Genomic DNA, 15935 nt, shown 5'->3' with positions numbered 1-15935 from the left:
TTTTGGAAGGACTAGCCAACTCCTCCAATAGCTGATTGGATGAAGGGCCTTTCCTATCTTGCACTGTATGAAAAAGCTACATTTGCCCAGCATCATCCCAGGGGGTTGGACTAGATGACCCTCTAGGTCCCTTCCAACTCTATGATTCTGTGGGCCTCCGTCTGCTAACTGCCACTCCCCATCGCCTGATACACTTGGCTTCCTGTAAAATGGAATTACTTCACAAAGACAGGGTTTGGTTTTCAGATCTCCCTCCACCCAGAATCACAGACTAGACAAAGGAGGTTTGCAACAGTGAACCGCGAGCTTAGACAGAAAGTGGCATTGCAGCACAGTAAGTGAAGTCACGCTGTCATTCTGGGCAGCTGCAGCCGCAACACCCCTTACCCTGATTGGCTGTGCTGATGCCCATATGCGTCAAGTTGGCCGCAAGGTTCCCGGTGCTGTTGGAACTGCTGAGGGATGGGAATGGGGATTCTTCTGGGTCCAGCGGCGTTGGGAGAGGAGAGGGGAAGTGGATGTTCGTCAGGTCCGGCAGGGAGCCACCCGTGTTGTGAGTGGCGGGGATAAGTGTGGTAGTGTTTTCCTGGTCAGCTGACGGAAAGATGCTGTGCTCAAGAAGAAACCAGAAGGGGAGGGGGACAGAAAACTGAACCTTTTGACAGACAAAAATACCCCAAGACCACATAGTTATCTCAGTTCAAGCACCGTGCCACACGACAGTTAGGCTTTCCCATGGTGTCTCAACTAAGCCTTGCCTCCCATTGTTCTTGGGACTCCCCAATGAGTTGCAACTACAGTGATATTTCTGGATATGTATACCTCCGGTTGCGTATCCTTCAGGATGCAAATGTGGGAAACCCAGAAGTATTTTTTCGGGTTTCGCTGCGTGCGCATGCGCAGAAGCACTCTACCACACTGCGCGCATGCGCAGAAGCGGTGCCCCCAGTTGCGGAAACCTCAGGATCCGACCGGAGCTCCGGAATGGATCCCATCCACAACCGGAGGTACCACTGTACCTGTTTCCAAGAGTTGCAAAAGCAATGACACTGAACTTTCTTTGTTGTCAGTTACACAGGAGACACAATAACCATCTTCCAAAATCTAAATGGGCTGTCACATGGAAGACGGAGCAAGCTTGTTTTCTCTTGCTCCGGAGGGTAGGGACCCAACCCATGGCTTCAAGTTGCGAGAAAGAGGAGATTCCGATTAAACATTAGAAAGAGCTTTCTGATGGACAGTGGGACAGACTCTCTTGGAAGGTGGCAGACTCTCCTTCCTTGGAGGTTTTTAAGCAGAGGCTGGATGGTCATCCATCTGGGATGCTTTAGCTGAGATTCCTGCCTTGCAGGGGGTTACGCTAGAATGCTAGATGACCCTTGGGGTCCCTTCCAACTCCATGATTTGATATGATTCTTCCCAGCACACCCACAGGAAGGGACAGCAGACCACGGGGAAGGATCCAACTAAGTTATACTCACAGCAGACCTCTCTGAATTTAATTCAGCTTAGGATGTTCACCAATTACAGTGGGTCTGCTCAGAGTATGACCAACGGGGGATATAACCCTTTGTTTCTACAAAAAGCCAGCCCAAGTGTCCTACCAATGCAGAAACCAAACAACCCCAACTCTTTCACGTACTTGATTCCTGGAACCTCACAGGATTTAGGCCTTGAGGATCCGGTCTGAAGGGGAGAGAGAGAGAGAGAGAGAAACAGAGTCATTCCTTTTCTGCATCATTTATATAGGCTGCAGAATCTAATCATGAGCTGTCTGGAAGCCTTGTTTTCAAAAGAGAGCTCTGGCTTATAAGTCAAAAGGTATCACCACCCTGAACACTCTTAATTAAGCCTTAGAAGCAAACCCGACTTTCCCCAGGGGTTGGAACAAGTTTATGCAGCTGTGCAGCATGTCACACTGGGGCAGAATCAGCGCCTTTACCTTCTTAGCTTCCCACCCTTGCTTCGAGAGGTTCTTCTCTGTATCCGCTGTGTCTTCCTCCATGCCTGGGACGGCCAATAGTAAGACTACAAGAAATTAATTGAAAGGTGGGGGGGGGATCTCATTATGGATCAGCAAAAGATGCCCTGAAAAAGAGACTCCGTTGGACTCAAGCGGGTAAAACTAAACTGCATTTTAAAAATGAACATGAAAGTCTATGCATATTTGTTGCTTTCCCTTGTTCTTCCTTTTTCCTAAAGAAAGGTCATTTATGGGTACTGACCTGACTTTCGATATGTCTATTTTTAGGACCAACCTTATTTCTATGGTTGCAATTTGCATTGTGTAATTTACAGCTTTTATTGTTTTATTGTTTTTGTTTCAGTCTATTCACTAAAAGCCCTTTCTGCCTCCCTCCCATGTTCAAAGACAAAACAGATATATATATATATATACTTCACCTCTTTTTTGCTGCATGTCCTGTGACCCAGCTAAGAAAGGCTCCGCCTGAGTGGGAGTCATCGTACTCTGGTGCAGGGCAGAATCTGAATTGGTCCTAGTTGAGAAAGGGCAGACAAAAACTATCAGAGCTGGAAAGTGGCCAACCTCCCACCCGGTTTTGAAAAGGAGTGGGGGAAATCACTAGCAAAGTAGCTTGACGTCTGTCTGGATTTTGGCTTAATGTTAGGGGAAATTTCCTAATGAAAGGAGTTGTTCGACAACAGGACAGAGGCTGCCTTGTGGGCTCTCTGTGGTTGGAGATATATAAGGAGCAGCTGGGCAGAAATTTGATGAAGGGAGCTCAGAGCAGGATCTTGCCAACGCCAGCATCCCTAACTGGCATTTTTTCTGAACACCAGTTGCTGGAAACCACCAGAGTGTGTGAACCTGTGCTCAGGTCCTGCTTGTGGGTTTCCCATTGGGGCCTCTGGTTGGCCCCTGTGAGAAGAGGATGCTGGACTCAATGGGCCAGTGGCCTGATCCAGCAGGCTCCCTGTTTGCAGTTCTCTCTCCCTGCCTGCCCACCCCTGTCCCGACAAAGAATTGCAGTTTTTAAAGCAGGACTGTGATAGACAGGAGGAGCATTAAAGGGACATTTTGCAAACGGAATACCCCGAGTTCAAAAATCAGCGCTTACGTACCTCCTCCAGCTTGTGTCTGAAGGAGGCGATAGATAGACGGTACCATACGGACAGCTGTCCACGTGAGTCGGGCAGTCAAGGAAGAAGGGAAGGTATCCAGAGCTTCTTGGGAAAGTTTCAGCAATAAAAGTTTTAAGTGTTCGACGGAAAGGAACAAAACCCAGAAACAGGCCTTATTGGGCATCATATATTTACACACAGACACCTCGTGGTGTTTGATCAGCACAGGGCTAGAGGAAATGCCTACTTCACCAAGCTCGCAGTTTTGCAAAGAAACCCACTGCACTTAATGGGGAAGAGCTACAAAACAGTGTTCGGACGGTGTTTGCTTTCTGTTCTCTCTCCCTCTCTCAATGCCTTGCTTCTTCTTTCCTTTCACCTGACATTTCCCTTCACCTCTGGCTAAAGCTGATCTCAAAGCACTGCTTCATCCTTCTCTTACGAATGGCTTCATGGCCTTTCAGATGAAAATTAACTAGGGCCACGCCACATCCCACCTCAGAATGAAAGGGGGGCTTCTAGCGGGGCCCTAAATGTGGGAGAAATGGGAAGCAGGGCACGTTAAGTTGCCTCTGCCGAAAGACCAGCTTCATCAATTGCCTCCTGCCCCCGGGCTGCTTCTAGGCCAGATAGCCATTCTCAGAACTACTTTTTAAAGTACTGAGGCCTGAGCTTGCTTTCCCCCCTCTTCCTTCCTGGTCTCTCTTTCCTTGTGCGCAGTGTATTTTTAATGTGTTACCAATTCAGGTTTTTGTGTGTTCCCAGCACCTACTGATAAGCTGCACCTTCCTAAACATCTCCCAAGCACATGCATCCCCTCCTATGCTCTAGTGCCACAATGCTGAGCTAAAGGATATCTGCCTGCCGTGCTTATCCACGGATAGCGGGCGCCGGTGGGGCGAGCCAAGGCGGTTCCGGTCGCGATACACCCTGTCCACCAGGCCATGGTGCCGGGTCGTCCTGCTGGTGTCCAATCCTGATGACTGAAACGGAGTCTAAAGAGAAAGGCAAATGGGCATTAAAAGGACGGAGAAAACAATCCTGTGATAACATTGTAGGGGATTTGACCAGATGACCTCAGGGGGTCTCTTCCAATTCTACCAGTGTGGCAACTTGCCTTCATGCATATGGTTAGCGAAGTTTAACCTGGCTTCATAGGAATAATGGTGCACTTGCAGTCCATCAGTTTCAAGGATACTACAAACGCTTTCAAATCTTTTATATAGTCTTTCAAAATTGAGAAACAGGCTTGGCCTCTCTCCTGTATAATAGCTAATAATTTCCGACAGACCAAGCAAGAATATTTGTGGGGTATTATTCATAGAATCAAAGAGTTGGAAGATATCCCCAAGGGTCATGTAGTCCAACCCCCTGCAATACAGGAATCTCAGCTAAAGCATCAGGACAGGTGGCCATTCAAAACTGAATTACTCATATTACTAGTAATATTTGCATATTGCACGCACGCACGCACGCACGCACACACACACACACACACACACACAAAACAGAAAACAAAACAAAACACCTTTGCAGTCTGATATCTATTTATGGAACCTGAATATAGGTGTCTGAACCAATTAGGGAGGTTTATAACATTGGAGGGTTTTTTTGTTTTGATATTTTGTTGGAAGCTACCTAGAGCGGCTGGGGCAACCCAGTCAGGTGGGTGGCTTATAAATAATAACTATACAGTATTATATTATATTATTGTTGTTGGTATATAAATAATAACTTTATTATATTATGTTGTTGCTGCTGTTGTTGTTGTTGTTGTTGTTGTTGTACACGATGCCCTGGGTTCCTTTGGAGGAAGGTGCAGGATTCATATATATATACGAAAGACAAAATAATGTATACAGCTCCTTTTAATGTAGCGTTTGGATACTGCTTTTTAGATGGAGGGGGGGAAAGAAATTAAGAGAAATATCTGCTATCGGGCAGAAAGGGCAACCCTCACCTGGAAAGGCAGGTCCATAGCACTGCTCCCAATCTGATTGACATTTGGCAGGGATCCTCCATAGTACTGGCCACGGGTCTGCAAATACTGGTTTTTCTGTAGCTGTAGCTGGAAAACAGAGAAAGAGGAAGATTAATTAAGCTGTGCAGGTTCCAGATGGAGAAGGAACAATCCTGGGCTGGCCAGGAGATATGGAACCCAAGCACCTGGCAAGGTTTGTACCCAACTAACCTCACGACTGGATTTCTGCAATAGATTTGCCTTTGGGGTTAGTTCAGAGGATTCAACTGGTGCAGAACGCAGGGGCTAGGTTGCTTGTAATGCCCTGCTGGCACTGACTGCCAATCCACTACTGGGCCAGGTTCAATGTGTTGATACTCAAGACCCTACATAACTGAAAGACCAGATTGCTTGAGAGACCGTCTTGTCTCTTACACAAGCAGTAGATCACTGAGGACTGCTGGAAAGCTTCTCCTGTGTGCTCCAAAGGTCTGAGAAGCCTGCTCCATAGTAACTTGCAGCAGGGCTTTTAGTGCTGCTGCTCCTGCCCTGTGGAATAGCATGCCCGTTGAGATACAGCAGGTGCCCATTGGCTGTACTTTCTGGAAGTGACTGCATTTCTTTGCCTTGGAATCTTGTAAACATCTTATTGCAATCAAGTGGCATATAAACTATGTTAAATGACTGAGTAGCAGATTTACATATTTATTTTTAAAAAAGCAAGGCCAATTTGAAGAACACATGCCCGTGGGTATCTGCTCGCCATGAGGGCTGGTGCAGATGCAAGAGCCACATTTCCGAGGCAGCTTGACTCTGAATGCCCATTTAAAGAGAGAAGGTGGAGTCCTTTCTTCTGGTCCCTGAGTTTGTGTGGAGGCATCCAATTGGGCAGAGCAGGGAAAAGAGGGTGCTGGTCTAGACATCCACCTCTGGCCTGACCCAGTGCGGCTCTGGCATGAACAGGAAGGACGGGAGCAAGGAGGAATTTTCAGTGTGTCCCCGTGGTTCCTCAACTTTTGGGGGGTCCTACCCCCTCAGCTCCACAAACTCATCTCCAGTGACCCCCTACCCTACACAAAGCATAATTAAGAATAGCAGTTTGCACAACACACTAAGGAAGATAAGAATACAATAAAATTCAAAACCGTAACAATCAATTGCACATGTATTCAATATCCAATCAAAACTATTTCATTTTATTAATTCAACAAAACTGATGAACTTGATCCAGCTTTTCAAAGTATGATAGGCATTTACACCCCACAGAGCCCCCTGCCTCTTAGGGTCCCCCTAGATAACCCCACTTGCCCCCCAGGGGACGAACCACCCATTTTGGGAAACACTAGCCAATGCTGAAAGAAGCATCACCATTCCTTACAACCAAATCCTGACGCCAAGTTCCTGACTAGCTGGACAAAAAAAGGAAGGGGAGGGGATATTATACATTATTAAGATTTATACCACGACCCATTTTAAACACATAATGAGGGCAGCTTCCAATAAGGTATTTTTCAACACACCAGTACGCAAATATAAGCTCGTGATAACACAGGTCAGTCTTTCCTGGTGCCTTGCAGAAGTCTTGGATTACAGTTCCCAACAGCCCTGGGGACACATGGCCATGCTGGCTGATGGGAGCTGTAGTCCAAAACAGATTTCACATACTAACCACCCAATGAATATCAGACAACCAGTGAACACAGAATGGTTACCATATTAGCTTTGTGGCCCCCACAGATGCAAAGAGGAGTTTTGAGATTGTCTTGGGATTTAATCCACAAATTAAACCACACAAACACCATTCCTAAAGTCTCAAAAGGTTTAGGAAGCATTTTGCTTCCCCTCCTTAAAATAGGGCCAGTTGGTAACATTATCATTATGATGATAAATTGTAAGCTGCCTTTAGGGTAAAGGGCAGGCAAATAATAATAATAATAATAATAATAATAATAATAATAATAATAATAATAATAGAAAGAAAGAAAGAAAGAAAGAAAGAGTTGTAAGCTGCCTCCTTTACAGTAAAGGGCAGGATGTAGTAATAAATAATAATAATAATAATAATAATAATAATAATAATAATAATATCCAGCCCTGCTTGAAGATGCCAGGGACTGAACTGGGACCATTTGCATGCAAAGCTTGTGCTCTGCAACTGAGCGACGGCCCTTCCATATGGAACATGCTGAAATCAGCAGACCATTTTTACGCAGGAGCTGTAAGCAAGCCATTTAAGCAGACATAACCAGGAGCTCTATTAAAACAAACACGCACAGACCAGCAGCCCCCTGCCAATTACACCCAGAGCCTAGAAACGTCCTAAGAGCTTTTACATTATTAATGCAGCTTAGTTGAAAAAGAAAAAAGAAATGAAATGTAATCAATACAGGCCGCTGGAAGTCAGGTCGGAATGGACCAGGAGCCAGAAACATTTTATCAATCAGCAGATGCGCTGCTCTTGCCAGGCCGGGCCCTGGACCTAATGAGGCAGCCGTGGCACACCTTCCCATCCCAGAACAAACATAAGACTCCCGCTGCCCCATCGATCTGCACAGCCCATTGCTGAGGGCTAGGTGGCGCAGAGAACCCTGTAGGCGGATGAGAACAGCAGCCCGTTGCTGGCTCAGGCCGGCCTGTTCCAGCAATCTGCTTCTAAGAGCCAAAGAAAAGAAGGCATTCTCTTTTTGCTGGGGCCCAACACCTGTAACTCCCCAAGGTAAACTGCCTTGGGAGGAGGAGGTTCTGCTTATGGGTGGTTTTGCTGCAACACTTAGGGAGTGGCAGAGCACATTCACGACCTGCCTCTCTTATTACGGTATTGCTGTTGTTGTTATTTATTGCATTTAAATATCACTTATTTTATCCAAGGAGATCTAGGTGGCGTGCATGGTCCTCCCCCGCCTCACTGACCCACGCGGCAACCCTGTGAGGTAGGTTAGGCTGAGAGAAGCCTTTAGGATCATTACCCAGAGAGCTGCATGGCCAAGTGGAGATTTGAACCCTCATTTCCCAGGTCCTAGTCTGGCACTGTAAACCCTACCTCAGTGCTGGCTCTCTTCTGTGATAGGAGTGCAGACAGTGCCCCTCCAGGCATGGAGTGTACACAGGTCTGCTTGGCTCCGGCAAAAAATGGATGCATCTCAGGCCTTCAGGCTATGCCCTGGGGCTTCGGCGTAGAGAAGGTCCCAGGCCCTCCTATCGCAGAAAGAGATGATAGCAGGGGAGGGCCACATTCTCTCAAAGGGAAGCCTCTAAGGGCTGTATTGCAGTGACAGGCAGGAAGGGAATAAAAAAAATTCCTTCAGTAGCACCTTAAAGACCAACTAAGTTTTTATTTTGGTATGAGCTTTCGTGTGCATGCACACTTCTTCAGATACAGGAAGGGCTGAGGAAAAGGAGACAGAACAATGCATGAGACTCTTATCTGTGCATCTGAGGCTGCACTCCAAGCATGCAAAAGACCAAAGTGTCTATGCATCCCTTCAATCCAGGCAACCAAGAGGCATCATCAGAGACCAGGGACACAGTCTAATCAGGCAAAAGCCCTCAAGGAGAACAGAGAAGAGGGACGGTGACAATCCCAAGGGCCATACAGAGAGTATCGGAGTAGCACATTTGGCCCCCAGGGCCTAAGATTTCCCACTCCTGCCAGTCAGTCGAACAATTTAGGTTAGACAATATGCCGAATATTGATGTGTGTTTTAATCCATTTTAGCTTATTGCCCTGTTTAATTTTTTCCAATGCTTTAAATTGTTGCTTCTGATTGTTTTTATCAACATATTCTTTTTGTAAACCGCTTTGAGGCATTTTGCTTGCTTACTTTTTTTGTTTCACAATCAAGTGACGCATACATTTTATGGTAGAGTTGGAAGGGATGCCAAGGGCCATCTAGTCCAACCCCTTGCAATGCAGGAACCTCAACTCAAGCATCCATGACAAATGAAATAAAATAAATGAATTTAGCTAAACGCCTACTCCTGAGATGAAAGGAGTGACCAAAATAAAGCGTCAACGCACGCACACACACACACACACACACACACGAGAGATGCCCACTGCCGAGCGGGATAAAAATAGCTTTTTCTGTTCCTGGTGTTTTTTTAATTATTTTTAGCTGCAGCCATGAATATGCAGTTATGTAACCGGGCACAGTTCCTGATAAATCAGAAAGCAAACAGGAGGGAATGTTTACATTCTTCGCGGAAAAGCATAGTGGCTGGATGGCAGAAAGGCAGCACGCGCAGGCAGGTAGTGGCGGGGGGCGGGGGAGAAGGAGAGAGAGAGAGGGAGGGAGGGATGCGCCCATCGCCAGTCTGGTGCTGATTGGCAGCCAGCGGGTGTAAGATAAATAAAGCTGCCAGGAAAGCACTCCATTGAGGAGTAGGAAGATGCTGGCCTTGTCAAGTGACCAAAGAGAGCTAAGGTGGGAAAGGACCTTTTAGAGGAGGGGTAATAAGAGGTGGTGCCCTTTCCTTTCCACCAACAAACTCCCCGAAATGTCCCCCCCTCCCACCCTGACATCTGCTGGCTTGCTTGTTTTTCCCCTAGGAAAGGGCCCTTGCCTAACGTTAAAGCAGTGTTGGCAGCCCTGGTGGGCAGCAGCTCAGGCTGAGAGGTCTCACTGGGAGGAGCTGGGGACCTTCTGCATGCAGATGCTATGCAGTGGGGTTCCGGAGAGCGTCTGCCAAAGGGGATTCTTGCATTACTTAAGAAAGGAGGAAGGCTGGCTCTGATACGTGCAGGCCTGCTCCGTGAATGCGTCCATTTCCAGGAAATGAGCCTGTTCAGGAAACTCTCTGCTCTAATCTCTGAAGGCTGAATGAGAAGCAGCCCAAAGCAGTGTTAGAAACTCCAATATATAAGCTAGGTGCCAAATGGCTCCTTAAATCAAGGTTGCAGTCGTCAAAACGTAATGCCTAGTTGCTATTTTGGGGCCAGGCGGCTCTAAAGTCTTATTTTTCAAATGACTGTGATTATTAGTTAAACACTGGCTAGTTCAGATGACAACCTTGAGCCAGGTTAAGAACTTTTGAGAACTGAAAGAAGAAAAATCAACTTTATTCAGGGACAGTCCACGTATCTATTGGCCTATTCCTACCTATTTTTCTTCATGGTGACATGGACCATTCAGAATGTGAGAATATTCTTCACAACTCTAAGCAGGGCAGGGCAGGGCAGGGCAGTGAGGGAAGTGAAGACAACCAATAACCACTCACTATAACATTGTTCACTGCTTCTGCTCAGACTGCATGGGAAAAACATGTTGGTTCCAGAAATTCATTCAGATTGTACAGATAAAATATAACTGATAGAATTCTACAGGAGTGGGCATTAGTGTGTGAAAATAGTCAAGATTCAAGGATCCCCAGATGGTGGGGATTTCAGGCTTCACTTGGTTGCATGTGGCAAGTTGCCGAAAGCCAGGTGCAAAATGTGCCTGGCTGATTTTGAACACTGGCCCAAAGACTGTGCGAAGGAACAAGTAAAGGAACTTTTTCACATCTTAGACCACTCGTCAGCCTGTTCTCTCAACCTGCAGTTCCAAGGCTGTGAGCACCAATCACCAAGGTACCATGCAAAGAAAACTCACGACTATGTCCTTCTAATTATACTGCACCACTGGGAGGCTATCTTGGCTGGAAACTGGGCATAAATCCGATAAATGTAGGCAATCATCCATACAGCTTTGAGAACTTGAGGTCATTCCATTTCCAGTCAGAGACTCAAATTTAGATGTCTGACTCTGCTAACCACACCTCGTTTCTGGAGAGTAACATGCAGGGTGGGTGGATAAATCCATTCACCATGTTCGCTTAATCTGTTCCCTCACTGATCAAGGAAAAGCAAGCAGCCAGGCACCATAAAACAGGAACTCTTTATACGCTCTCGAGTGCTTAAACTGCTATGCTCCGTTTAGTGAAGCGTACATTAAGAGTCTCAAATAAGAAACGCACAGCTCAATTAAGGCAGCCTGTTTAATTCAGTGGGTTTGCCCAAGAAGAACAGCTTGTTCTCAGCCCCACGGAGCTATGGTCCTGCGGCTGAAAAAACACAGCTGGTCCAAGTTCAAGCAAAAGGCAATGAAATTGGTTTCTGGACTAATACGGATCAGAACCCCAGGACCTCAAGGACCACCTCTCCCCATAGGAACTGATCCGAACCTTGCGCTCATCATCTGAGACCTTCTTCACATGACCTCTCCAAGGGAGGTCCCAAAAATGGCAACATGAGAGCGGGTCCTTTCAGTGGTGGCTCCCTGTTTGTGGAATGCTCTCCCCAGGGAGGCTCACCTCCCATTACACAGATTTAGGCGCTAGGCCAAAAGTTGTTTTTCCACTAGGCCTTTCATTACCTGCGGCCTCCCTGAGTGGGTGGAATGCTCCAATCAGTGTCTGAAACTCCCCAAGTTCCAGGCACATTTTGCTACTGTGGAAGTCCAATTGCGACTACATGGAGATTTCTGGGTGCCAGGTTGGCGACTGACCAACCTGACCATCTCCATCAAGACAGCTGACACTCATGAGCAGCTACAAAAGGGCATCCTGTGCTTCTGTGTAGCCACGCAAATCAGGAACCCCTTGCTGGGCACCTTAGCCCTCCATCATCACATCAAGGAAAGTAAGTGCAGGGCTGGGTACAGAGATATTTGACTTGCTGCAGCCCTTCCACAGGCCACCCAAATGGATCTCACAGACCATAGTTTAAAAACCTCTGCTTTAGTCCATAGTTAATGCCATCTCCATTTCCATTGTGCATGTTTCTCCTTCTTGCATATGGGGACAAGTGAATTGTTGTAAGAACAAGCTACAGTCAAACACTGTAGCTGAGATCACATAACCATAGAACTATAGCATTGGAAGGGACCCAGAGGATCATCTACTCCAACCCCTGGGCAAATAACACATTCTGTTGTGGTGACCGTAACCATTTGGCGCCTAGTTTAAATAGCTGAGTTTCTAACACTGTTTTGGACTGCAACTTGCTTTGTTCCCAGAGGTAGCATACAGCCATCGTGACTAGTGGACCCTGACAGCTTTATCCTCCATGAATGAGTTTAATCCCTTTTAATGCCATCTAAATTGGTGGCTGTTGCCACATCTCGTGAGAGTGGGCTTCATAGCTTAGATATGTGCCATGCCAAGTCCTTTCTTTTGCCTGCCCTGAATCTTCCAATATTCAACTTTTCTGGATGGCTCCAAGATCTAGCATTGTATGAGAGAGGGAGAAAAGCTCTTTATTTTCGGACAGTAGTCCAAAACATCTGGGGGCCAGCAAATTGGGGGAGGCTGCAATACAAGGAACCACAGCAGGCCAATTCTGCTCTCCGTTAGCAAATGTATAATGCTAAAGATATATAGCAGCAGCAGCTATTGATATTCCAACAGCTGCTGCAGCGGCCTTCTTGCTCTGAGCAAGCTGCCCTGGACGACAGATTAAAAAGTGGAAGATACAATAAGGCTTCTGGAACAATGAATCTGGGGGGGGGGAGAGAATCTGCCTTTCCTGGTTGCCAACAAAACACTGTTCTTAGCCACTGAGGTGTGAAAGAGTTAGTCATTTCAAGGCAGCAACATACACACACCAGTTCAAAAGGCCTAGCTCAGCACCACCCGACTGCAGAGGACAAAATATCCCTTTAATATTGTGCTTGCAGATCCATTTACAAGGATTTATGGGGAGGAGAAATTCAATCAAGGAGAAAGTAGCCAGTCACAGCACTTAGGAGAAAGTTGACATGTTACTTGCTATTTCTGGACTGTCTGAAGAAGAAGAAAGCCTCTCCATGTCAGCTCACTTGGCACCACAGAATCTAGCTCTAGAACAACACACACACGGATGTTGATGCAGCCCATAACTTAACTGCAGGCTCTGCAATGAGGTAAGTCTTGCCAGGCTCCTATTTGCATACAGTTAAAAGTACATTTTGTTCTCCGCTGGCTTTACAGACAATTGTATCTACACGCGCTCACCTCCTTGGCGGAGATGCACCTCCACTCAAGTTTCATTTCCATCACCCACACGGTGGGCGTTGCTTTCAACCTGCCTGTGCCAACGTTGGGGGAGGGGGAGTTTCCCAGGCTTCACGTAAACCGTATCAACACAAACCCAGTTTACAGTCTGAGCTGCACATGGCAAAGAGTCCACTCTGGGGACAGTTAACATTTTCCTTCGATGACACAGATGTTTTGTAACCCAGCTGAGTTGCCTGGTAGCCGCAGGCGATTCCATGCAGGCGACCGAGGGAGCTGGTGGAGGAAGGAAGGATCGTCCGCACTCAGCATGGAAGTCAAGTAGGTTCGTGGAAGGAGGACAGGGTGGCATGCCCCCCTTCTGCCAGTTCACATGGTAAAGTCTTTTCTTTTTTTAAAAAAACTAGCCTCTTCTAGCCTTCATCTCAAAGCTGACCCATCAAGGATTTCCATTTCTCTGTAGCCAGCATAGAAATTACTTGGTTTTTGTTGTTGCTGTTGTTGTCAGTGGCATAGCGTGGGAGGTGGCAGCAGGACTGTTGCCCCCGGATGCACAATGGGGGGAGCATGAACCAGGCGCCCCCCAAAAAGATCCGCATCGCACCCTGGGGAGCAGAGGGTAAACAGCACCCTCTGTGCCTTGTCCAGCACTCAAGCACCTGCCCATCACTGGCAGGGGTTGGGGAGCACAGAGTATGAAGAGAATCCTCTGCACTCCCCAGCACCCTGCCAGGCAAGCCCTCACACCCTGGATGGGCGCAGAGGGTGCTCTTCACTCTCTCCACCCGGCAGTGAGGGCGAGGACTGGACGAACGCACTCTGCCCCCATCTGTCCCAGGTACCGGCAAATGGCGCTATACCACTGGTTGTTGTAATTTCTTAACTGCAGCAATTTAAAAGGACAATAGTAAAATCAGTTTAAAACAAATTATTGTACAATTAAAAAGAATGGGGTGGGTCCACTGATATAGTGATGTAGAGATATATATCAGGTGTCAAAGACCGGGGCGGGGAGTTGCACATACACATACAACCGCCCCCTAACAAACTAGAAACTAGCAAGTATGTTTGTAGGCTGGCAACTTTTGAAGGCTTACTAGAAAGCTGTTACAGGACCATGTTCATTCCCCAAAGCTGCTTAGAAACTTGGAGAGAAGCTGCCAATCAGCATCATGTTAGGTCCTTGCGCTTCAGACTGCAAATTGCTCAGCACCTTATAGAAACAGTCACCACTGTTTGCCAGCAAGCCGATGCAAATGAATGGCAGCCCCAGCTGAGCCACGGGAGGAATGAACTCAATTCAAAAGTTCTCTCCAGGCCCAAAATGGCATTTCCCAAGGCTAGTAGTAACTCCTAATTGCCATTTCTTTAGTAGTAGTAGTAGTAGTAGTAGTAGTAATACGGTAATAGAAATGATCTGCAATTAAGAGGACATTTGTTGAGGAAGGGGAAGGGGAAGGAAGGAAACACATTCACATAAGAACTTAAGAAGATAGAGTATCTGCTGGATCAGGCCAGTGGCCCATCGAGTCCAGCATCCTGTTCCCATAGTGGCTGACCAGATGCCAATTATGGGAAACCCAAAAGTAGGACCTGAGCACAAGAGCAACACTTTCCTCTCCTGTGGCTTTCAGCAACAGGCATTCAGAAGCATTACTATCTCTGACCGTGGAGGCAGAGCACAGCCATTGTGGGTAGCCGCTGTTGATAGCCCTCTCCTTCATCACACACAAAGGCCTGAATGTTTGACATGGTTGACGGCACAAGCCATGAGACTAGAGAAGGTTTGCATGTGGCTCACACCTGAAGAGGCAGCGCAAAAACTGGGTGGGTGGGACAGGCAGCACTGGAGCAGGGAGGCTCTGCCCAGTGTGGCAAGGCTGGTGAGGACGATGAGGCATGCTATTTCTGAGTGAAATCAGCTCTTCCTCTCACCCCGACTGCTTACAAGCTGTGACGTTCCAATCACAAGGGAACCACTAAGTTGTACTCTGAGTAGGCCTACTGAAATTAATGGGCCTCAGTTAATCATGCCAATTAATTCCAAAGGATCTACTCTGAAGAAGACCAATGCTGGATACAACACCCCTAGAGCCTACTCACCTTAGCGTGTTTAAAAACACCTGATACCCGCCTTTCAGTTCTTCATTTCCCAGGGTGGGCTTGTGATCAAAATTAAAGCAATCAGCGTATCACAGAAACAAAACAAAGGAGAAAACCTTTGCTAACGAATCCTTACTAGCAATTGGCTCCTCCTTCCCACCCCAGATTTCCTCACAGCAAAGCAACTCACCAGTAACTACTGGAGATAGAAAAAGGTGCCTGGCTTCTGGAAGACCTCCACCCCATTCCACTTTGCCAGTCTATCACTTCCTGTCTGGGTGTTGTGGCTTATTAGTGCCAGCCTGCAACAGCCATTCTTGGTTTTGGCATCAAGAGGAGATTCTTCAGGCTTAGGGAAGAAACTCACTGCCTGGGATGTCTCTTTGCCAGGACCATCCAGGGAAACACTCAGGGAGTCTGTTCCACTCTAACACCTCTTACTATCAGACAGTTCTTCCTGATATTTAGTCAGAATCTCCTTTCTTGTAACCTGAATTCATTGGTTCAGCTCCTACCTTCCAGAGCAGGAGAAAATAAGCTGGCTCCATCTTCCATGTGACAGCCCTTTAGATATTTGTAGATGGCTATTATATATCTCTTCTCAGTCTCCTCTTCTCCAAGCTCAACATACCCTCAACCACTGGTTTCCAGACCCTTGATCATCTCAGTCACCCTCCTCTGCATACATTCCAGCTTGTCAACATCCTTCTTAAATTGTGGTGTCCAGAACTGAACACAGTATTCCAGGTGTGATCTGGCCAAGGCAGAATAGAGCGGCACTATTTCTTCCCTTGATCAGGATGCTATACTTCTGTTG

General features: G+C 47.0%; 1 protein-coding gene across 6 annotated transcripts in view; it reads right to left on the bottom strand.

Moving 5' to 3' along the window:
• Window positions 1-15935, bottom strand: part of CRTC1 (CREB regulated transcription coactivator 1) — a 47101-nt gene that overhangs the window by 14118 nt on the left and 17048 nt on the right. For all 6 annotated transcript variants that reach the window (XM_035116960.3, XM_060275397.2, XM_035116961.3 and 3 more), the window contains exons 2-8: window positions 5045-5152; window positions 3942-4079; window positions 3085-3146; window positions 2404-2498; window positions 1943-2028; window positions 1643-1686; window positions 388-608 (exon numbers count right to left, since the gene is read on the bottom strand). In XM_035116960.3, coding sequence (XP_034972851.3) covers window positions 388-608; window positions 1643-1686; window positions 1943-2028; window positions 2404-2498; window positions 3085-3146; window positions 3942-4079; window positions 5045-5152 — 754 coding nt within the window. The remainder of the gene's footprint in view (window positions 1-387; window positions 609-1642; window positions 1687-1942; window positions 2029-2403; window positions 2499-3084; window positions 3147-3941; window positions 4080-5044; window positions 5153-15935) is intronic.

The sequence above is a fragment of the Zootoca vivipara genome, chromosome 6 (assembly GCF_965207765.1).
Source record: "Zootoca vivipara chromosome 6, rZooViv2.hap1.1, whole genome shotgun sequence".
Taxonomy (NCBI): domain Eukaryota; kingdom Metazoa; phylum Chordata; class Lepidosauria; order Squamata; family Lacertidae; genus Zootoca; species Zootoca vivipara.
Note: the sequence above shows the minus strand (reverse complement) of the source record. Positions and strands in the feature narration are given on the sequence as shown.